Source organism: Euphorbia lathyris, chromosome 7, assembly GCF_963576675.1.
Source record: "Euphorbia lathyris chromosome 7, ddEupLath1.1, whole genome shotgun sequence".
Lineage (NCBI taxonomy): Eukaryota > Viridiplantae > Streptophyta > Magnoliopsida > Malpighiales > Euphorbiaceae > Euphorbia > Euphorbia lathyris.
In genome coordinates, this window is record NC_088916.1 from 29430780 (window position 1) to 29454100 (window position 23321).

Sequence of the window (23321 nt, forward strand, 5' to 3'; positions counted from 1 at the left end):
ATATGCCATATGGCAATCACAAAAAATAAAATAAAAATCCATTTTTTTACTGCCACGTGACAATTTCAAACAATTAAATTAAATAAAAAAATATTTTCTTTTGTTATATGGCTATCATGTCATACGCAAAAATAAGTCATTTCCAACGTGATTGTCACTACTCCGATAATTTTTTCTGTCTGAAACGACCAAAGTGACCATAGAAATACAAAGAAAAGTACAATAACTTTATTAAAATAAAGTAAAATTCATTGACCGTTTTGAAACAGACCCCACATTTTAATAACCATCAATATAATTTACCCTTCCAAACGGGTACCAACTGCGTTGTAGGCTTCCAGTAGGTTACAATATTATGATATCTTGTCAACAAAATTTTAAAAAGGGGTGCTGGAGTATTCAACCCCTTCCTCTATTAACTGGTGTCCTTTTTTCCAACTCTATCTGCAATTCATTTGTAGTCTTGAAATGTCGGAAACCAGTTTCAGAATTTGGAAAATTCGGCAGTGGCTCTAGAAAACATTCCAAGTTTCCAATATACTAACATAAACAGATAAAATGCATTCATAGCCCCTAAACTATAGTGTTATTATTATGGTTTATAAACTTTATTTTGTGACATGAGAGTTTTTGAACTTTATAGTATTGTAACATTAGAGTTCAAATCAACGAGAGAATCCATTTAAAAGGTTAATGAAATAATGATCCAGACAAATTTGATTTGACTATATTGACTCGTTTTCTATTCATGTCACCATAAATTATGGTAAAATTTCTATTTCAAGTTCATCATTTCACTCTTTTTAATGAATTTTCTTTGAATTGAACTTTAATATTATTATTTTTTTATGAGAGAACTTTAATATTATTATAATATAAAATTCAAGGACTTTTATGTCACAAAATAAAGTTTAGATGTCATCATATTAATTGCAGTATGGTGCAAGGACCATGGATGTATTTTATCCCAACATAAGCTCAAGCTATATTTTATTTTCAGCTATGCCTAGGGTTGTAACTGGAGCAGAGATTCGCCCCAATAGGGACAGGAAATCACCATACCCATGGGGTAGGGATGGGGAAAAAAATCCCCAGTGGCGGGAATGGGGCGGGGACAGGACCTCTCTCACACCCCACGGGGATCCCCTTCCCCACCCCCACCATGTCCCCATAGAGATTCCCAGTGGGGATTTTTTAAAAATATTATATATCCATTACGCTTGCAAACACAGACCATCCATGAGAATATCTAATTTTCAAGTCTGTATGCTCCTAGGTAGCAATAATCGACCAAATAAAGTTCATTCAAATAAAAAATCTTCATGTCCTAAGGAAGTACAAGATCTGAGTATAACTGAATTCCTATAAGCTTGTGGAAAAGAAAACAAAAACTGAGGACAATACAATAGCATGTTCACTTCTCTAACTATTTTGTTCTATAACAGTATCAAGGGGCTAGGTTAAAGAAATAGCATTTTTCTATGACAATATTGAAGACGTGAAAGTTAAACATCCACAAGGCTACAACTGTGCCCAATACTCAGAAAAATGTCAATTGAAAGTATATAATCTTGTCATCTTTTACCTAAAGTAGCAGGATAAAAAAAACAAATGAAAAGGAGTGTTAAGAAACTACCTGGAGAAATAGCAGCACTAGTTTGTTTAGAGGCTGAGTAGATGTGCTTTACAAATGGCATTTGCCTAATAAACCATTCTCCGATCCAGAAAACGGCTCCATGATGAAGAAAATACACCAATGAAGAATATAAAAAGCAATGAAGTGACAAACCCAAGGCCTGTGCCAGACAATATTGATGAGAAATCATAAATGGATAAATCTAGCATGCTAACGATAATCAAGAAAGATGATCGCAGGATTAATAACCATTCAGTCTCTCTATCTCCAAAGCCTTATCAAATAAGTCAATACCAAGTTTGGCAGATATTGGACTAAAGAAACCATCAACAAACTGGACGAACCACCACGTCACTAGAAATGTGACTGCAACAGGAAAGAGAACCACACTGCTGAGAGTTGAGACTTGTGCTGCACTTAGATACATTCTATACTTTCACTAAGATCATCAATTCAAAACTTTATTTCTTCCAACTACTGTTAGTCAATCAATTATTCAACAACGGTTTGGAACAAAAACAGCAGAAAAGAACAAGTGGTTTCTCCCACTTTCTTCAATGGTTTTCTTAAGAGAGTAAAAACCAAAACCACAATCCAAAAATAAAATTGATACCAAAGTGCCGAAAACCAAACATCTCATTTCTTTAATCTTCATTCACATGCATGATAAATGTAGAAACAAGAAAGTTCAAAACCAAACTATCTTTAGCATTGTAAAGCCGACTACAACAGTAACTCAGATACAGATTAATCTTGCCCAACCAAGATTACAAACAAAATCTAAAAATGTTGTTCCTTTCAATATATAATAATCCTTGCCCCCTAAATAAGCTGAAATATTAGGGGAAAAAAATCCCCAAATTTGTAAGTTAAATTACTTTAGGCAATTCCGTCTGTCAAATGAGATTCTGAGAGTATACCTTGTGAAAGCTACCATCTTTATCTTCTTCCGACAATCCTCAGCAATGGAGATATTATACCCTGTATCTCCTGTAAAGATTGTTGTATTCTGATCTCTTCCTCAACTGAGCGTTTCAGGTTTCTAATATGACTTTTCAGTTTATCAGAGCTTCTGATATCACCACTTCTCATCTCAATGACCTTTCTGGTCAACCCCATTAAGAAACCAGAATGTCTTGGCATAGTTGTGTACTTATGCAAGAAAACCAACAACAAACAAAGCTCATCTTCATCCAAATTAGTTACCGATTTCAGCAATTTTCTCCTTGCCACCAATTCCTCCATTACAGCCACCACATCCTCTGGATTCTTCCTACTCAATACAGAAACCAACGCTTCCTTATGCCTAAACTTCTTTAGCAACTTATCATGCTCTGCCAATTTCACAATCTTATGTTTCATTACCAAATAATCACCTTCGCTTGGCTTCTCTGACTGACTCCTGTGGAAGTACCTGAAATAACTAGGCCTCAAAACCCGCCTTCGCGGCTCCTCTGTATTCATTAACCCCATGAAATCTCCTACTCCTTTTTCTTCCTCATTTTCCTTCTTTCTCCTTCCGCAGAATATAGTACCATTTGAGGTTCCAATTGCTCTTACCATACAATCAGGGGAAACCCCAATTGACATAAGTGGAGCAGGATACCTCATTGAATGAGTAACTTTCATTTTGGCATAATCAAACACCTTCATATACCCATCTAAACCAACACTCATAATCCTATTCTGCATTGCCTCTTCTCCACTTTCATTCTCCATTAATTTCCCTACACAAATAGACGTTACTGTCTTGTTGTGACTTTCAATTGAATACAGCATCTTCCCTCCCCCAAACAAATCCCAAATTTTCACACTGTTGCCTCCAGCAGTTGCAATCATTCCACCAGAAGGCAAGAACATCACATCTTCAATTGGCTTCCCATGATTCACTTCCATTACTGATTTCTTACTCTCTACTCTCACATCCCACAGCTTAACAGTGTGATCATAAGATCCAGTAACAAACATCTCCCCATTGATCGGAGAACAATCTCCACACCTCACATAATCCTTATGACCAAGCAAATCCAACAGCACAATCTCTCCGGCCACATCCCAGTACTTAACAATTGCATCATCGCCGCCAGAAACCAAATGGAGCTTATCAAGCACCGGGTACCTAACGAACCGGGCAGGACGAGTATGGGACCGGAGGCGACGAAGTGGGGTTCGAGTCTTGACATCGAACACCTTAATAAGTCCAGATATATCAGCGACGGCAATAAGAGACCCGTCAGAGCGGAAAGAGCAAGATGATACGACGTCGGAGAAGGATGAGATAGAAGAGGTAGGAGAAAATGTTTGGGAGGAGAAGAGAGAAAGGGATGCGGAATTGGCGGCGGCGAAGATCTTAGAGGTGGATACAGGAGAGAAGACGATGGATGAGATTGAGGAGACTAGGTTTTCGATTTTATGGGATTTGAAGGAAGCCCAGTATTTGGATTCTGGGGTTTTTGACGGGGTTCTTGCTTTGGGTTTTAGCTTTGCTTTCACAGGGAAGGTTTTAGAGATGGCGTTTTCTTGTCGTTGCTCTGCCATTGATGATTGTGAAGCGAAAGCTGCAAATTCTAATCGGAATCCCTCTGTCTGTGACTTGTTAGGGTTTTAGATTCACTAGAAAATGCTCACAGTAAGTACAGGGTTTTAGCTTCTGCTAGGGTTACGCCTCTCCTTTTACTAAAATTTTTTTTTTTCCTACTTTAAAAAAAAAAAGGGTTTGTGATTTTGCCCACTAAGAGCATCTCCCGTGGTTGCGTGGAGAGATCAATCTGAAATTTACAGTGTCATATTACAAAACTAGATCAAATGGAGAGTGCATTTACATATTTAACTCATTTACTCAACCTACTATATATCTAAACTGTTTTTGTGTGATTTTCCCATAATATCCTCAATCTTTCATCTTCCTCTTCCTTACGGTTTCCTCTTCACCCAAAATGGTTCATCCTCATTCCACAGGGATCTAACTGCAAAATCCGTTGTTGTTTGACAGCGTTCTCCAACAACTCCTACTCCGGTGAGAGAAAAGGGAAGCGAATGGCGGTAGAGGAAAAACGAGAGGGCGATTTTAGGACGAACGACGTTGAGAGAAGGTGAACAGTGAGAGCAAAGAAGAAGAAGAATGCGAACAGACGGTAGAAGAAGGTGAACAGTGAGAGAAAAGATGAGGAAGAAGGCGAACAATAGAGAAAATGGAAGAAAGATTGCGATTTTAGAGCGAACGGCAACCTCGTTCCGTGAGGCGGAAGATTGGGAAACGCAGAGAAAATGTCTAATTCTATAAATCTCACTGAATTATTGTTGGTGTATTCATTTATGTTCTGATTTTTTTGTTAAATAATGTTAGAATCTGTTGTTGTTTACTATTTTTTTTGTTATATACCACTTAGCGAATTTTGTTAAAAACACATTCAGGCTTCGCATATGCTAATTAAAATCATCAACTAAACCAAACATTAGCTTCGTAGGCTTCGTATATGCTAACTAAAATCATCAGCTTAAACCAAACATTAGCTTCGCAGACTTCGCATATGCTAACTAAAATCATCAACTAAACTAAACATTAGCTTCGCATGGTTCGCATATTTAGCTTCGCAGGGTTCGCATATGCTAACCTCTGCGAAGTCAGACGGGAGAAAGACATTCGCGCGTAAATATTGAGAGTATTATGAGAAAATCACACAAAATTAGTCTAGATATATAATAGGTTGAGTAAATGGATTAAATATATAAATAGGCCTCCCATTTGATCCATTTTTATAATTTTCCCTTTTTAAAATTCGGCCAATACTCCTCTGCCCTTATTTTGTTTATCCCTTCGATTCATCAAATATTTTAATTATCCCTTTAACTCTATTAAAATGGTATTTCTCACCCTCACAACTTTTCTATTACTTACCAACTCATAAAATGTTCTATTTATCTCTTTAATTCCACAAAAGTGGTATTTTTCACCTCTTACAATCCGTTATCGCGGGTTAAATTGATATATTTTTTTTAAACATTAAACCTATAAACCTATATTGGTGCTATTTTATACGTAAAACCTAAATTGATACTTTTCCAAAAACATATGCTTATTTTGGTACCTGATCCCTACATATAATATCGTTAACTTATTTATATTAATATTCTTATTATTTTTATCTTTTATTCATTATTGCTCTTTTTAATTTTTTGGCTAGTTAAATTTTAATTATCTAATTATTGTAATACAATATTATTGTATTACAATAATATTGAAATTAAAACAATATAATTATCAAAATTAAAACAAAATAAGAAAGTTGATATTAAAAAAATATATTTTCAAACTCATTTGAATAAATCCTATTAATATTGCACTATAAAGGGGTAAGAAATATCACTTTTATGGAGTTAATGGGTAAATAGAATCATAATGGGTGAGAAATACCACTTTTATGGAGTTAAAGAGGGTAAATAGAACATTCGATGAGTTGAGGATGAGTAAACTGACCAATTTAGACAAGTTAAGGTGGTGAGAAATACCATTTTTATTGAGTTCAAAAGGTAAATAGGACATTCGATGAGTTGGAGGGATAAAATGACCAATTTGGACAACTTAAGGGGGCTCAAAGAAGGCCTTTAAAATTTTACAAATATATTAAAGGTTTTCTTTTGTCACAGACAGATGACATTCAATTAAAAAGTCCAAAAATATCGTGGATTACTATTCATAGCCCTAAAGTGAAGATATAGATGTTAAGAAGGTTGTCTCCAAAAATAACGTAATTATGACAGTCGGATCTCAAGATATCGTCGAATTCGTGTGACTGCTTAAGAAGAAAATGTGCAGATTTCGGATTTTACTTTTATAGCGGCTATTCTCTTTTACTTTCTTACTCAAAGACTCTAAAAAATAATCGTTAAATATTTAGGTTAAACCACACCAATAAATGGGCCAAGAAAATGGACCGGACACATAACATATGTGACTTTGAAGAGTATTTATTTCGAATAAACAAATTATAGAAGTTAATTATAACATTTTGATGTTGGTTACGTTGCAATTTTTGGACAAGATGATGTCTGTTCGAAGTTTGAACTCGCAGCCCGTCATTCTTATCGATTGCTTTACCACCCAATTTATTTTCCCTCCAAAAAAGAAAAGGGAAAATCGAGTGGATGGATTTCACACTCACTCGGATTTCAGCTCCATTTTCGCTACATCAAAATCCCTTGTTCAGCAATTATCTCTGGCCGACAACAATATCCACCAAGAGATTATTTAGTTCCAATCCCAAGCTGGATGCCAGAGCAACAAAAATCAATGTTTTCGACGAGTCCGCTTTCGAGACGGAGAGATTACGGCTCGACTCCATGGCGCGAGAAGCGATGGTGGAGACTTCTAAGAGAGAGATGAAGTCGGACGAGGGTGAGTCTGACCCCAAAGCTTGGAAATGGGTAATTCGCAAGAGAATTTGGGATTTGATGGAGGCCCGTAACTTTTCCCAGAATCCCCGTCCCGTTCATCATCGTATTCCCAATTTCGTGGGCGCCTCAGCTGCTGCTACAAATGTAAGATTCCTAATATTCACTTGTCTTTTCTAATTAAATCTCAACTCAAGTCAAGATGATTGCAGTTGGCCGGGCAAGAGGTGTTTCGGAATGCGTGCTGCGTCAAGGTAAACCCGGATTCTCCTCAAAAGCAAGTCAGATTTCTCACTCTTTCCGGTTAGTCTTCTTCTTCTTCTGAAATTGATGAAGAATCTCAATTTTTTTCCATTGTTAAGTTCTAGTATCCCCAGGTGGAAAGAAGCTGTTAACTCCTCAACCCCGATTGAGGACTGGGTTTTTCTCGGTGGTTGAATCCCCCAATTCCATTAGTGAGGCATGCACTTCTGTAGGGGTTGCCAAGTATGGTAGGGCAATTGGATTGGATGAGAAGATCAAAGTGGACTTAATTGTTATTGGCTCTGTTGCTGTTCATCCCAAAACTGGTGCTCGACTTGGCAAGGGGGAGGTACCATCTCCTTTCCAGTTTTAGAGATAGAATCCTAATTTAGGCTAAAGTTTGTGCCTTTAATCTTGCTCCGGATCACAGATATAAATTATAATGCCTAGTTTGCAATAGGTAATTTTGAATGTTGAAAGTGCAGGGATTTGCGGAACTTGAATATGGGATGCTACGCTATATGGGAGCCATTGATGACTCAACGCCTGTAGTCACCTCTGGTAGCTCCAATTGTTCATATTCTTCAAATTCATGATATGCTTAAATTTTGTCAACAACTGTTAAAGAAAGAAGCATTAGTTACAAGATTTTGCATAAGATAATCAAGGTTGTTCTTGTTCCGGATTGCATCATCTCATACATAACTGTTGTATTTATTATAATTGGTATTACAGTGCATGATTGCCAATTGGTAGATGATATTCCAGTAGAGAAATTGCTGATCCATGATGTTCCTGTAGACATCATATGCACTCCAACACAAGTTATATTCACTAACACAACCATTCCCAAGCCTCAAGGTTTGTGTTTTTGCTAGTTCAAATCTACAATAGTTTTTATTTTGCTTTTTCATCGCATCAAGTTTCATTTGGGTTATAGGGATCTATTGGGATAAATTGTCGCCTGAGAAGCTCAGCCAAATACGAATACTGAGAGAGCTGAAGCGCAGAATCGAACGAGAGACTGGACAGAAACTTCCTACCGGACCATCTGAAAGACTACCCCCTACAGCACACAGGAGAAGGCAATGACTTTCTATTTAGAATCAAAAGTCAAGCTCTTTCATAATTTAATCTTTGATATGCATTTGTATATTATGAAAAGCTTCAAGAATTTGGACAAAAAAAGAAGTCTGGAGGTGAATTGTGATAATGAGAATTTATAAACAAAATGTATTCTAGGCTCCCGGTAACTTACACTATGATTGAAATTATATTAACAAAATTAAGAATCATCTGCTGGAGTAGCTCAGTTGGTTAGAGCGTGTGGCTGTTAACCACAAGGTCAAAGGTTCGACCCCTTTCTCTAGCGATACTTTTAATTTCAAATTATGTTTTGTTTGATTTAGATTTAATGTTATTGTAATACCTTAGGGCTTTTTTTATAGCATAAAATAAAGTTTAGATGTCATAATATTTACTGCAAGTACTGTGAATCTATTTTTTCCTAAATCCTAATATAAGCTTTAAGCCATATTATCGGTTACGTTATGCCCCCATCTACGAGGATTTGGGCATATTTTTAGACAACAAATGACATTTTACATGGAACTTTTCACATAATCTCCAATGAAACAAGCAAATTTATAGGAATCAGCCAGTAATTTTCCGGTTTGTTGGGTGGGAACTTTTCACATATTAACAACTGTTAAACTCTATTTATTTAAATAGAACCTAGCCTACAATTGGGTAATCTCTTTTTTTTTATCGATCATCCCCATCCATTATAGTGTGGAATTTCTCCAAATTAGACGTGCAGAATTCACATATAAGAGGTACTTCAATTTCTGTATTTGCTATGACTCAGACTGAAATTTGGATGACTTTATCCGGCTTAATACATCATAACTTTCAAAGTGTCCAGATAGCCCCCTCACCTTGCATAAAATGTTCAATTAGCCTTTTGAATTTGTGTAAAATGTAATCAATTGATCACTCAAAGTAAGTTAAATGCGGAAGATGTATTCCACATATTTTAGAATGTTGTTACATAATTCAAAAATAGATTAAAAAAGAAGTTATTACTTACTCAACTATAAAACTTGTCTTCTCTAATATTAGAACCACATACCTCTAGTTTGATTGTTTTACTTTTTTTAAGACGCGTGGAATTATGTAACAAGATTTTAAAATACATGGAATACATCTTTTGCATTTAACTTACTTTTTACTTTCAGAAGGCTAAATGAACATTTTATGAAAGTTGAGGAGGCTATCAGGACTTTGAAAGTTCAAGGAACCAATCAACTTTTTTGGACAAATTCATGAAGCAAATGATGTATTAAGCCTCTTTATCCTAAAAAAAATTGTAGCTCCATACAAAGGTCTAGATCTAATAGATTTTTTTGGCAACAGCGAATGCTCGAGCTCCGTCTCAGTCCCTACTTCAATGATCAATTAATCACCAAATGGGTATTAGCTTAATTCAATCATAAGAATGTATTTTAAAAAAATCAATAAATAACTAAACACTGAAATTGAACATCTCTGGAAACTGGAGAGAAGATAGAGAAAAAAGAGAAGGAAAAGGAACAGAAAAGAAATGATGAGAAAGAAAATGAAAGGAAAGAGGGAATAGAATAGAAGAGGAGAAATTATTAGAATCACCGGATCTTCCGGTTGCCCAATATAAGAAGTCATAGAATAGACTTAAGAGCAGGTGACATGAAAGACAAAGATAATACAATATAACACACCATTAACAGAATAGGCATTGGAGATAGATTACAGCCACATGTACAACCAACAAAACAATGCTACACTTTCTCTCCCCTTTCCTACTTTCCAAAATTGATGCAAATAAGGACAGGACCCCTTCCCTACTCTCTAAGTTCTCATACTAAGAATAACCAGTACAATTATAGATAAGAGCAGCAAGGATGATTCAGCCAAAAAAACAAAAGAAAAGGCAGTATCAAAATAAGCAACAACTGTTACAAGGAAACTTTTGCGATGCACCAATAAATTAAAATCCTAAACTTTTGAGAAAATTCATATCCATTTTCTTTTATGAGTTTTCCCTAATTGATTGAAGCTGGGAGAAGGAAATCCGAATAATTGATCCCCCAAGCGAACTAGCATGCTTGCATACCAGGGCTTCCGTCGCCTGCTCCTCTGTTTCAAACAGAACAAGGGCTTGCTTCTTTCCATTCATCTCAAACAGTTTCGTATTCACAATCGGACCATGTTCCTCTAAGTGGATCACTATCTCCTCTTCTGTGATGTCCTGGGGTAAAGTTGATAGGTGGATCATCTTTGTCGGTGAACAGCAATACCTGTAGTTCTTTGCAGCATTTCGGTTGAACCGGTTCAGACTTGAGTTCACATATTCATGAGTATCAGCACCTTGTGTTATGTTTGGATGCTTTGAAAAGTTCACCTCTATTCTTTTCCCAAAAAGCATAGCACCCTGTTCCCCATTAAAAAAGTCAAGTTTCCAACACAACAAAGGACCTTTATGCATATTGAGCCTCTTATGCTATGTACCAGAATAACTTGTAAAATATAAAAAGTAAAAAAGGTTTATGGGAAATATAAGTGTAAAAAGTTTTATGGAGAAGACCTTCAAAAAATGAACTGCCAATTCAGCCTGAAAACCATCTCCCATCTGAACAAGTGCATGATCAGGTTTATTGCGGAGCAGTTTAATCCTCATAATGTTTCCATAGAGAGAAAACAGGTTGAAAAGCTTATCCTCATCTACACTCTGAGCACAGGAAAGTATTTTATCATAATTATCACATGATTTAACGACTTTGAAATTCACAACAGACCAAAAAAAGTATAGCTTACTTACATCAGGATTTAAGTTGGACACAAGAACTGTACACCTATCGTTTGTCCCACTAATTCCTGGTGGTAAACCTCCTCCAAAGGCAGCAGCAATTGCAGCCGCATTGGCCACCTAAATTATCAAAATGGTGGGCCGGTAAATCCAGTAGTACTACAATCTGAATGGCTGAAAACATTTAAATAATTCTAGAAACCAAAGCAAGCCATCCTGATAGGAGCAAACCACTAAAACCACGCTATAACATGAAAAATCCTAGCAATATAGAGTGCGCTTACATATTGGATGTGATATAAACTCAGTATAAGTATGAGTTTAATCTACAGTAAAAGGGCGGCCCGGTCGCACTACGCGTCCCCGCTGAGCGAGGGTCCGGGGAGGGGTCCCACCACAAGGGTGTACTAGGGGCAAGCCTTCCCCTGCCAATTTATTTGGCAAGAGGCCGCTCCTAAGACTCGAACCCGTGACCTCTTGGTCACACGACAACAACGTTTACCGTTGCGCCAAGGCTCGCCCTCTGAGTTTAATCTACAGTAACGCACAAAATAAAGATCAGAATTGTAAGGCATCCTTTTGAGCCTTCCAATTTTCTTTCCCTCCATTTTATGTAAGGAAGACATAAAAGAATGACTGGGAACAACAAAAAAATTGTATTTGATAAAATGTTTCCACTGATGAATTTCAGAAAAATGGATGTCTTCAAACGAGCAGAACTTTATATCATGATGTGCATTACTGGCAACAAAGCTCCCAAAAATCATCCAAAACCTGTAGTTGACTGACAAACATACGAAGATGCTAATAGTCGATACAACTCTGTCGACAACTGATGTGTTTGACAAAGTTCAACCCTAAAAGTGACTATTTATATTCAGTTTTCACAATTCAATAGCCTATTCAATCAAGACACGAACAGTTAGATCTGAGTCCCAAATTACATAAAAGAGTTGGTAAAACTATTGAGTAGATGAACTCAATTAAGCAATTTTGGTGCACAAAATAGCATCTTGATATCTAAAATAAAGACCAGGTAAAAAGTAACAATAGTCAGCAGACGTCCTGAATGTTACACATGGAAGATGAACTCAATTAAGCAATTATGGTGCACGAAATAGCATCTTGACATCTAAAATAAAGACCAGGTAAAAAGTAACGATAGTAAGCAGATGTCCTGAATGTTACACATGGATGATAATGATTAGATATACCAGGACTTCAGCACAACCCACCTGTGGATATGCAACTGCACAAAGAAAAATAAAATACAAGTCAGTCAGTTGATCAAAAGCAAGACATAAAAAAAGGTTAAGCTATGACTTCCAGATCATTATATAGCATCAAAATTCATAATTTCCCTAGGCCCAGCAGCAGTGCCTACCTCCAACATCACCATATCCAGATTGCTGCACAAGGAAATGGAGAGTAATTTAATAAATTTCAAAATAATATATCAACAAATAAGCACATAAATCCAAGACAGTAAAACCAGAGAGTGGAGCATACTTGTGAAGACCTGCCACCCTTCTGTTCAGCTGGTAGATGTGGGTTAGTGAAATCCCTGCACAAGGCAAAATGATAATGTTCAGTAACAAGAAAGGCTAATATGAAAAGGATAAAAGAGTGTTAGATTAGGAATCTATTAAATGATTCACACACCTTGATCGATCATTATTGAAGTTCACTTGCAACTCATCCAAGCTGTAATTCATATATTACCAATAAATTAATCAATGATGAACAAATTAGATTTCCAATTCTTTTAACCAGTCTAAGGAATTGGAATCAAACTACTGCAGACATGCAAATGTGAATTCAAAGATTCATGGTTATAAACAAATTCTCAATCCAAACGAAAAGTAAAATCAAGACAGGTAAAAAAAGATCTAGAAATAGCAAGACAGGAGGGGCAGGAGGGAGAGATAAAGAGAGAGAGAGCATAAGAAGATAATATAAGTGTTAAAATATTAGACCGTACTTCGAAAATTGAATGTCCAGCTGGCAGCAACCATCATAAATGTTGCGTCCCTAAAAGTAGCAGCCGTCAAAACTCAGAATACTTGCAAGGCCTAGAATTACCTTGTAGATGACACTCATATTGGGGGCAAAGCAAATAGAGCAATACCTGAAGAGAAGTTCTTGCTGCAACAGCACTCTGGCGCAACTGATACTGAATAAGGGCTTGAAAACCTGAACAGTGTGCATTAATGGTAAAGAAGAAATTCAAAGCTATGGAATTGCATACCTGAAGCTCTGTTGAAATCTATTATGCTTCTTTGTCCAATAATACAGAGAAGCATAAGAAAACCACAGAAGCAAAGACAAATGGACGATTGACAATAAAAAAATTCTGTTCGGTATTTAACCATTTACAATGTTGATCATGAAACAATAAGCACACAAACATTCGTTAAAAAATTAATCTAATCTAGGTGGGAATTTAAATTTGAGAGAGAAAAGAAAGAGAGAAAGAAAACTTGAAGAAGCTGACCAGCCGACTTCTGAAATGTGACGATCTTCTCCACAAATCCATGAGGAGAAAAAACTTGATGCAGCACTTCCACGGTAATAGGATATAGCATGTGATGAATTGTAACTAAAAGAATTCGATTTGGCTGTGCATCCAGAGTTCCCAACAGCAAACCAGCATAGAGAAAGAAGAGATAGAAGAGAATAAATAGAGAGGCATAGATAGGAAGAAGAGAATACTATATAGAGAAATCTAGTCAGAAAACAAGAAAAAATAAAACAAATTAGTAAAGTTAAACACACAGAAAAAAATAATAATGAAAATTAGTAAATAATAAATGAGAAATGCATGATAAGGTAGCAGTGAGAAAGGTGAAGTTTTATTGCAGTTGCACACAGTAGTCTTACAATTTGTGTTCTACCATGGTGCATACTATGCAGCACCAAGTCACATATATGCAAATTTAAATAAAGACTAGTCTATCTCAATTTCAGAATTAACTAAATGAATGATGACCTGCCTAGAGAGCGGCATTGTAGTCAATAACAAGACACTGTTACGTAGATTTTTTATAATTTAGATTTCTCTTCTGAAATTTTTAGGGCACAGGAATATTACAGAACTTCTTACATAGGAATGTATTGGCTTCTTATTCAGAGAATGTATTCCTTGTTAAACAGAAAGTGTCCAAGTTCTAGTAATAGTTCCTTAAATTTATAGGTAACTGGCTTTAAATATTTCATGAGGCTGTGTGCCTACCATGCTACACTCTTTATTTCTTTTCTTTTCTTTTTTTCTTTTTACATTCAATATACTGCTGTTACAGCCAGCTGCACAAATGATGTTCCCAGCATGCTATCAGCTGAGAGATCCTTCTTTTTCTCATCTAAAATGCCCCAACCCAAATTGCAAACTTTAAGCTTCTTTGATCTAAATACTACTCGAACAATTATTTGCACCACAAAAGCATCAAGTAGATTCTCTTCAGTATAATATGCACTTTAGTAACAATTTATATTGTGCAGATATCACGCAACCTGACAGAATATACTGCTAAAAAACTTGAACTACAGCCACTACATGCTTTATGCATTTCTAATAACAAGCAAAAACAGCCTCCTCCCTAGCATGGAACAGTAATCCATAACACCATAAGAGGTGAATGGCCATACTGTAAATATTCTGCGAAAACATATAATATTGCTCTTCAAAATTATACTACAGCAACCTAGCACAAAGTCATATTTTTCTCCACTGAATTTCCTAGAATTCACTTGCAAAACTCATGTTAGCAACTTAGCATTAAGGTTAGACATAAAGACTTATTTGGGCCCTGTGGTATCCAAAATTTTGCCATTTGCCCCCTGTGGTATTCCTATATGTGACATTTAACACATTTTGGATGAAAATTTATCCGATTTTCTAATTCTTCTTACATGACACAGCTTTTAACACGTGACATGTATACGGGACAATTGTTTTAATTATTTTTTTCCATATAGACTTTATATGTGGATAAATAAGAAAAAAATTAATTCCTTATTTTATCCACATATTAAGTCTATATGGGAAAAAAAATTAAAAGAATTGGCACGTGTACATGTCACGTGTTAAACATTGTGTCCTGCGAAAAATTTAACAAATCGGATAATTTTTCATCCAAAACGGGCCAAATATCACCTATGGGAATACTTCAGGGGCCAAATGACAAAATTTTGGATACCACGGGGGCCAAATAGGGCTTTAATCCTTAAGGTTATGATTAAGGTAGAATTCAGTATAGAACTTTGGTGAAGATTTGATAATTTATTAAGATGAATAGCCTTTAATTTGCATGACACCAAAATTGATAAATTTACTAAGACTACAAGTTTATCTGGTGTTTGGAAATTCCTTCCAAAATGTTGTTACAGACAGAAGTTTAATATTGTTATTTCCTGTTTTGAGTTTCTTACGACCATAGCATTTATAACTTACCTTAACAATTAGAAATCAATGTACTTAATCAAGTTTTCCAAATGCTCTTTTTCCAAGAAAGAAACTCGAACAGGTATTCCAAATAAACACAAAGTATCATAAATCTGCTTCCTATATAAGCCTACAGGCTACAGGTCATGGTAAAAGTTCCCCAACTACGTACTAATTAATAGCTAAAGAAACACTCCTTTTGTTTCTCAGCTTGATGAAACATTAACATAATAACAATATTTCACACTACTCTTGAAAATCATCCTCAAATATATCGTCTTAAGGCAATATCAACATGTAGCAACCAAAAGGCTCCACTCCACAAAAAGAGTGGTCAATTATTAAAAAAATTGCATAAATTTTGAGAGTTTAGGACCAAAGCACCAACCTCATCTCCTCTTCCTTGGGTATTTTGATCCATAGTGGTTAGCTCTTGATGGGATGAGAATTGAACATAAACATTCCTGCCCCTGAGAGAATTAAAAAAAAAAATTGTAACGAGCATTACAGTTACAGTTTCAATATTTGACATGTGAAGTTTATTTTATTGCTCTCGATATAGGGGGATTTTACCAATAAGCAAATCCGTAGCATAAAGTTCCAAAAAAACAACTTTGCCATACCTAATAGTTGGCTGAACATTTGTATAGAATTGCAAGGCATTGATGGCTGAAGGAACATCTTGCATTTGGAGAAGAGCCTGCACAGATAAGTAACATAACACACAACATTCAGGAACTTTGCTAAAACTCAATATGCAAAATGATTGTCGATGTTTCATCAGCTGGGGAAAAAAATAAGACCTGATTTTTAGCGCGAAGCATAACCAGTTTTGTTATCACCCCAAATGGCTGGAATAGTTGAAGCAAATCATTCTGAAAGGAACAATGCAAGGTGATTAGAGAGAGCTAAATAAAATAAGCAATTTATTTGAGGCAACATTTGATTCACAAGTAAACATGTGCTTCCATCTCATGTACCGGAATGAGCCCAGTCTTAGATATCAATGATCATATATTTAGCTCAAACTAAACAATGACAGAATTGCTCATGCTATGCATATGTTATCTGGTAAATAAAAATTTCTTCCCTTTTCTATCAAGCACTAAGATAGTAACACAATATACCAAAGAATGAAAAGAATTGAAATCGAAATGCACGCTTCACTTCTATCTTTATTCATTGTGTTTCTGACTATCCAACAGAATATCCTACTGATTCAGATATTATTAACATTCCATTTCTACTGTTTCAAATACAATTTGTCTTCAACTTATATTTATAGAGGACTCCAAATAAAGTGAGCCTTAATTTTGATGGTTGAATGTGAATGCCAAAAGATTAAATTCACTTGTCACCCGACAAAAAGAAATGAAAAATAATGTTTTGTCCACGTATAGTATAAACATAGATTTTTCTAATGAAAAAGATGATAAGGTGAAAATATACTTCAGAAATCTCATGCCCGACATTGCGAACGTGGATAACTTTGGATGGTTCTGCCATTATGAACAACACTGCAAAAACAAAACTATCAAAGTCAATAGAAAACCTCCAGCATCCATAATACGAATATAAAATAGAGTTTGTTATTCAAAAAGAAAGCAACTAAATATACCAACTTCTCCTTTCATAATCATAAATATAATACATGACAATGCCCATTCAGTACTTAAATTAACAATAACTTTCAAAGTAAAAATAAATAAAAACTTCAACAGCAGTTTTTAACACGTGGAACACTACCTAATCACCAAAACACTTACAAGAAGCTTTAAAAACAATGCATATCATTCAAACAATAAGAAGCAATTAGTCCCTTCAGATGCTAAAAGAAACTACCAAGTAATTGCTCATGTTTCCTGCAATTGACAATGAAAAAGCAAATAAAGAGAAGGTAATTTCCCTATTTAAGCTATGAACTAAATCGGAAGCATTTAAGACACCAAATTCACAGTAAACCCCAAAAGTAGATATAATCGCAAAATAAGAAAACAACATCAAAGCTAAAGAAATTACAATAAAAAAAAGGAAACTCAAAACCCTAGGGCTATGTTGTGGAAACTGAGAAAAATAACAGTTGAGAGTTAAAGAATGAAAGTTTGAATCTATCTAAACAACGGGTAACATAGCCTTCTAAAGGTATGAAATTCGAAGGTATGTCTCGTTAAGAAATAATCAGCAGACATCCAAAAAGGTCAGTGAGATTAAAAATCGGAAAAAGAGGAGTAGAGAACTTGCCCGAGAGGAAAAAGGAAAAGACAAGAGAGCGGGAGGGAGGAAAGACGTAGATGAAAGAGATGAAAGAAAGATCAGAAGCGCTTAGATCGACTGCTACAAGATGTTTTTTCTTGTTCGAAGCTGTTTCAGTTTTACCCTATCTCTCTCTCTCTCTCTCTCTATACAAAATAAAATTTGGAGTAGGGAAGTGGTGGTAGGACCTCTAATTTCTATTTTTGGGACCCATTTTATCTTTTATCATATTTTCTTTCTTCTACTTATACCCAATTTTTTATAAGAAAAAAAGGAAAGTATATAAATAAAATTTAGTGGTGCAAGACAAGAATATGTTTTTAGCCAATAAATTTGATGATGTTCTTCTTTATAGAAGAAAGATAATACATCTCCACACATATAAATATATCATACAAGTTTAATTTGCATCTCACCCAAAATATATTAGGTATAGCAATAGTATACGATGTTTGAAATTGTTTATGGTACAGTAGCGGGAAACAAACCACAACCGCTCATATAATCAAAAATACCTCTCGTGTAGAGAGAAAAAAATAAAAACTCTAAATAAATGAAAAACTATCACACCTATCATAGTTGTAGATCGATAAAAAAAATATTGAATAAAGAAAAAGTAAAGTAAATAACAGTTTCCATATGGGTTTCGCTCTTCCGAGTATTAAATTTGATTCTTGTTATTATCAATATGTATCAAATGTCTTACTTCCACCACAACACTTCGAAAGCTCGTGTGATATACAAGTAATTTTATTATTATTTTAAAAAAGTAATAAACAATTAGATATTTTATAGTTTCAATACCTAGTGAATAGTTATATGCTACTATGATATATTATTGTTTTTAAAGATAATAATACCACACTAAAATAATAAAATGAATTGAAAAAATTAAAATGATAAAATACACTTAAAACGGACTAAATTGGAGTTAAGGAGAAACATGCTAACATGAAATATATATATATATATATAAGTTGAATTAGGAAGACCTATTATTATAAGTGGAAGTTAAGGTGGCAAAACTATAAAATTCTAAAAAGAAAATCAAAGTATTTCTTTAACTTTTCTCTCTCCTTATCTCTCTTCATTTATAAGACTGTGTCACATCATTTAAATGAAAACAATATTTCATTTTCATAAAAAAAATATTATTTTTTAAATTATATTTTAGGGTTATTCTATGATTACTTTATTTAAAGCAAAGTACTCATACTTTGTCTTCAATGACCAATAATCATGTGACATGCAGCAATAACAATAAATATAATAAAGATCAATAAAAAAAATTAACATGTTATTGCAAGTAACATTTAATTAAGGAAACTCAATATTATTAAGTATAAGGTAAGTAATTTATTACTCTCCATATTTTTACCTAAATAACATTTAGTCCTTGTAATTTAATAATATATTTTTTAGTCTTCAATTTTTATTTTATTCATCAGTTTAGTCTTTATAAAGGGACTAATCTGTTAAATAATTCAAAAATTTGAATGACAAAACTATTGAATAAAACAAAAATTAAGAACTAAGCAATGTGTTATTAGATTACGAGAACTAAACAATTTCTTAGATAAAAATATGGGGATTGATAAATTATTTACCCTATGATTAAGTTTTTTTTTAAATTATAACGTAAACTAAGTCCCACTTTATGTTAATTAAATCTAAAACATAAAATACTTACGTAAAGTTCAAAGGTTTTACATAAAACTCTATTTTTCACAAGGTTTGTATTTTTTTTTTTTTGTAAAATAACAATTTTATGTAAATCAAGTCAAACTTTATGAAAATTATGTCTAAAGTTAACTGATTTATGTAAAGTTTAAAGGTTTTATGTAACACTCTTTTTTTTTTGCAAAGTTATAGATTTTTTTATCGTAAAAATACAGTTTTAAATAAAATTAGTCCAACTTTACGTATATATAGTCCAACTTTAAGTAAATTTAGTCAAACTTTACGTAAATTATATCTAAAAAAAATTATTTAAAGTTCAAAGGTTTTACCTAACACTCTATTTTTCATAAATATTTATGGATTTTTTCTTATAAAATAACAAATTTACGTAAATTTAGTCCAACTTTACGTAAATTATGTCTAAAAATAAATCATTTACCTAATGCGCAAAGGTTTTATGTAAAACTCGTTTTTTGTGAAGTTGTTGATTTTTTTTATTATGAAAGTATAACTTTACGTAAATTTAGTCCAATTTTATGTAAATTTAGTCCAATTTTACATAAATTTAGTCTAACTTTGCGTAATTTATGTCTAAAATTAAATGAACTAGTCGAAAACCCGTGCGATGCACGGGGTATGAAACTTTTATATAATTTAGATAAATAAATAAATTGACATATTTACTTTTAAATAATTTTATATCATGCTATGAAAAAAAATTATATTATGTATATTTGAAATTAATATATATTTTTTAATGATAATTCAAATTAAATTAATTTTAAAAATAATTGACTACTTTTTTTATAGAATTTTAACTAAAGATTAATGATTTGTTTATTTTTAAAAAATTCAATGATTTGTACCTTTTAGAAATTTTAATACATTTTCATATTCCAAATATTATGTGAAACAATAATAATAAAATAGCAGATTAATTAAGAAATACATTAGAATATAATAAAAAACCAAAAATTGAATTAAACTATAATTAAAATTAAATATTATATTTACGATACAAAAGAATTACAATATAGGTTAAACAAAAATTGAATTAAACTACAATTAAAAATAAATATTATATCTACGATACAAAAGAATTACAATCTATGTTAAAATAGAAGCAACATCAATATATTATTCTATAAACTATTACAATCAATACTTTTCTAATGTTGCATATAAATAAACTTTATCAATTCAATATGTTATATATAAAAAAATAAAATTCGTAAGAATTAGTCACAAATTCATCTTGATGATAATTATTTTGGTTGATGGAATTTCATGATCACCAAGTATTCGAATTCAATTATTAATTCTGCTACAATAACCCAATATATCTAATTGAATCAGTTTAAGATGATGATTTCTCCTATTTTCATCTCGTAATATCTCATCAAGACATTCGATCAATTTGTTCTTCATTTTTTCACTATATAGAATATCAGCTATACTCGCACATATCACTTATTTGACTTCATTAATATTTTCTAATAATTATATATTCTTGAATTTTGTAAGTAAGAAAAACAAACAAAAAAATTGAAAAAAAAATGAAGGGACGAAAAAGATAATTAGGAGAGAACCATCTTCCTCTCGGTTTTTTTTTTTTTGAAAATAAGAGAGAATGTCGAGACATAAGTGTATAAAGAGGAGAGTGAAAATATTTTTTGCCCATTAATTAAACATTTTATTTTTTCTTAATGAAGTATTAAGTCCATAAATTAATTTTAGTTAAATAGAATTAAATCGCAATTGTAACCACTCAGTACAAAAAAAAAACGTTTTATAATTAATATGTGAAATTAATTATATTAATTAGAATCATTATGCTCAACATTTGAGAATTTGAAGAGATTCAAATAATAATATTTTTTTAATTAATATTTTTCAATAATTTGTCCTATGATCATATTTCATTTTCATCTGTTAAAAACTCTTGAAATACTAACAATTTTGTACGAACCATAATATAATAGTTAAAAATTATATAAGCCAATGTTGCAAAAGCATTTATCTCAATATCCATAATTAATGTACATTTTTAGGATTTTGAGCATCAAAATTTATTTTTATTTACATTGATTTTGAATTCGTATCTAGCATAATCCACATTCTTCAAGAATAAATATCTTATCAAGCGTATTAGACGCTTACAATCTCCTTGTCTAGAAAATTGGGAAAAATAACTTCTTGATAATAATAATAATATAACATAATTTATATTGAAATAAACTTCATTGTAAGTATAATATTCCAATACCTCTTTAATATTTTATTTAATATGTCTCAAACTTCAATGAACAACTATCGTGTGAAACTTTATATCTATTTGTACCAAAATGCATAAAAATAAAAAATACAATCCATATCAATTAGCTAAACTCAAACTAAAGAAATGAGTGGATTTCAACATGTTCCGAATTAGAAAAATTAATCTAACTTCAATTAAAACTAAAAATTGAGTTCATAAAAAGCCGAAAATCTAAATTTTAGTTAGAGTTAACAATCAAAATGATAACACCTAGGAACATATACTAAAAAAGAATGCAAATATACAAAATCTTTATTTTAGTCATTTTGAAAAATAATAAATAAAAAAGAAAATATGGATAAGGTAGCGAGAGGTATGGAATCTGGATAACGACAGAAATGGAATTTCATCTCTGAAAGATGAAACTATAACAATAATTGTTTAATAAAAATGAAACAACAGTACAATTGAGAAAGCCAAAAATTGAGTTCATATAAAGCCGAAAATCTAAATTTTAGTTAAACAACAACACCTAGCAACATATACTAAAAAAGAATACAAATTTACAAAATTTTTATTTTAGTCATTTAAAAAAAAGACAAATAAAAAAGAAAACATTGATAAGGTAACGAGAGGTATGGAACCTGGGTAACGACAGAAATGGAATTTCATCTCTGAAAAATGAAACTATAACAACTATTGTTTAATAAAAAAACAACACAATTGAGAACAAAAATAACTACAACATATGAAAAAAAAATCGAATAATTACCTTGAGAAACATAAGAATTTCTTGTAATTTTAGACACTTTTGTGTTTTCCGGTTTTAGTTGTTCATGCATCTTCTATTTCTGTCGGATTTCTTCAATTGAAGCTATCAGTTTGGAAAAAAAAAAGACAAATAAAAAAGAAAACATGGATAAGATAGCGAGAGGTATAGAACCTAGGTAACAACAGAAATGAATCTGAAAGATGAAACTATAACAACTATTGTTTAATAAAAATAAAACAACAACATAATTGAGAACAAAATAACTACAACATATGAAAAAAAATCGAATATTTACCTTCAGAAATATAATACTATCTATCGTGACCAATGAATATAATGGTGGAATACTATCTATCATGTTTTGTATAGAAGTTTATTTGTAACTTTTAGATTTCCTTTGCTTTATGTTTTTTCATCTTCCCGTAACTCTTGCTTTCTTTTATTATTTTAATTAATGGGCTAGTAATTATTTAATATATTATAAATATAAATTTGTTATTTTTAATTAATTAAATATTTTTAATCTGATTCAGAAATATAATACTATCTATCGTGACCAATGAATATAATGGTGGAATACTATCTATCATGCTTTATATAGAAGTTTATTTGTGACTTTTGGATTTCCTTTGCTTTGTGTTTTTTCATCTTCCCGTAACTCTTGCTTTCTTTTATTAATTTAATTAATAGGCTAGTAATTATCTAATATATTATAAATATAAATTTGTTATTTTTAATTAATTAAATATTTATTTTTAATTAATTAAATATTTTTAATCTGATTTTTTACTACGTTGACAACTC

General features: G+C 32.6%; 3 protein-coding genes and 1 non-coding gene across 8 annotated transcripts; 2 read left to right on the forward strand and 2 right to left on the reverse strand.

The window, feature by feature from the left end:
* Positions 1–206: 206 nt before the first annotated feature.
* On the reverse strand, positions 207–4332 carry LOC136200630 (protein SLOW WALKER 1). 3 transcript variants are annotated; one of them, XR_010673422.1, is made up of 3 exons: positions 2557–4332; positions 1637–1796; positions 207–444 (listed from the first exon to the last, which is right to left on the reverse strand). XR_010673422.1 is itself a non-coding variant. In XM_065991040.1 (2 exons), the coding sequence occupies exon 1, from the start codon at positions 4172–4174 to the stop codon at positions 2576–2578; it is 1599 nt and encodes a 532-aa protein (XP_065847112.1). In that variant the 5' UTR covers positions 4175–4332; the 3' UTR covers positions 1393–1796; positions 2557–2575. The 3 variants fall into 3 exon arrangements, 1 of the variants encoding a protein (XP_065847112.1); XR_010673423.1 differs by lacking the exon at positions 207–444 and adding an exon at positions 1886–2002 and having other exon boundaries at positions 1393–1796; XM_065991040.1 differs by lacking the exon at positions 207–444 and having other exon boundaries at positions 1393–1796.
* A 2335-nt stretch (positions 4333–6667) lies between these two features.
* Positions 6668–8565, forward strand: LOC136234956 (5-formyltetrahydrofolate cyclo-ligase-like protein COG0212). Its single transcript, XM_066024446.1, has 6 exons — positions 6668–7174; positions 7240–7330; positions 7405–7619; positions 7756–7831; positions 8006–8131; positions 8211–8565. Exons 1-6 carry the CDS (start codon positions 6782–6784, stop codon positions 8360–8362), a joined length of 1053 nt encoding a protein of 350 aa, XP_065880518.1. The 5' UTR covers positions 6668–6781; the 3' UTR covers positions 8363–8565.
* A 3-nt stretch (positions 8566–8568) lies between these two features.
* Positions 8569–8642, forward strand: TRNAN-GUU (transfer RNA asparagine (anticodon GUU)). The gene has a single exon. It is a non-coding gene; the product is annotated as a tRNA-Asn (tRNA).
* A 1366-nt stretch (positions 8643–10008) lies between these two features.
* On the reverse strand, positions 10009–17984 carry LOC136201534 (polypyrimidine tract-binding protein homolog 3). 3 transcript variants are annotated; one of them, XM_065992222.1, is made up of 16 exons: positions 17797–17984; positions 17322–17417; positions 17005–17072; positions 16359–16430; positions 16179–16255; positions 15944–16025; positions 13609–13732; positions 13243–13307; positions 13096–13145; positions 12777–12818; positions 12624–12678; positions 12499–12523; positions 12329–12363; positions 11127–11234; positions 10893–11036; positions 10009–10739 (listed from the first exon to the last, which is right to left on the reverse strand). In XM_065992222.1, exons 2-16 carry the CDS (start codon positions 17347–17349, stop codon positions 10338–10340), a joined length of 1377 nt encoding a protein of 458 aa, XP_065848294.1. In that variant the 5' UTR covers positions 17350–17417; positions 17797–17984; the 3' UTR covers positions 10009–10337. The 3 variants fall into 3 exon arrangements, with proteins under 3 accessions (XP_065848294.1, XP_065848295.1, XP_065848296.1); XM_065992223.1 differs by having other exon boundaries at positions 12350–12363; positions 17797–17983; XM_065992224.1 differs by lacking the exon at positions 17322–17417.
* Between the last annotated feature and the right edge of the window lie 5337 nt (positions 17985–23321).

Bases quoted from the DNA above. Each gene is read 5' to 3' on its own strand.
- LOC136200630 (XM_065991040.1), bottom strand. From the start codon at position 4,174: ATGGCAGAGCAACGACAAGAAAACGCCATCTCTAAAACCTTCCCTGTG.
- LOC136234956 (XM_066024446.1), top strand. From the start codon at position 6,782: ATGGATTTCACACTCACTCGGATTTCAGCTCCATTTTCGCTACATCAA. The intron at 7,175-7,239 runs GTAAGATTCCTA...AGATGATTGCAG, and splicing joins CCTCAGCTGCTGCTACAAAT to TTGGCCGGGCAAGAGGTGTT. The intron at 7,331-7,404 runs GTTAGTCTTCTT...TAGTATCCCCAG, and splicing joins CAGATTTCTCACTCTTTCCG to GTGGAAAGAAGCTGTTAACT.
- LOC136201534 (XM_065992222.1), bottom strand. From the start codon at position 17,349: ATGATATGCATTGTTTTTAAAGCTTCTT. The intron at 16,256-16,358 runs GTCTTATTTTTT...TTATCTGTGCAG, and splicing joins TGCTTCGCGCTAAAAATCAG to GCTCTTCTCCAAATGCAAGA. The intron at 12,679-12,776 runs GTGTGTGAATCA...TGCCTTGTGCAG, and splicing joins TTCAATAATGATCGATCAAG to GGATTTCACTAACCCACATC.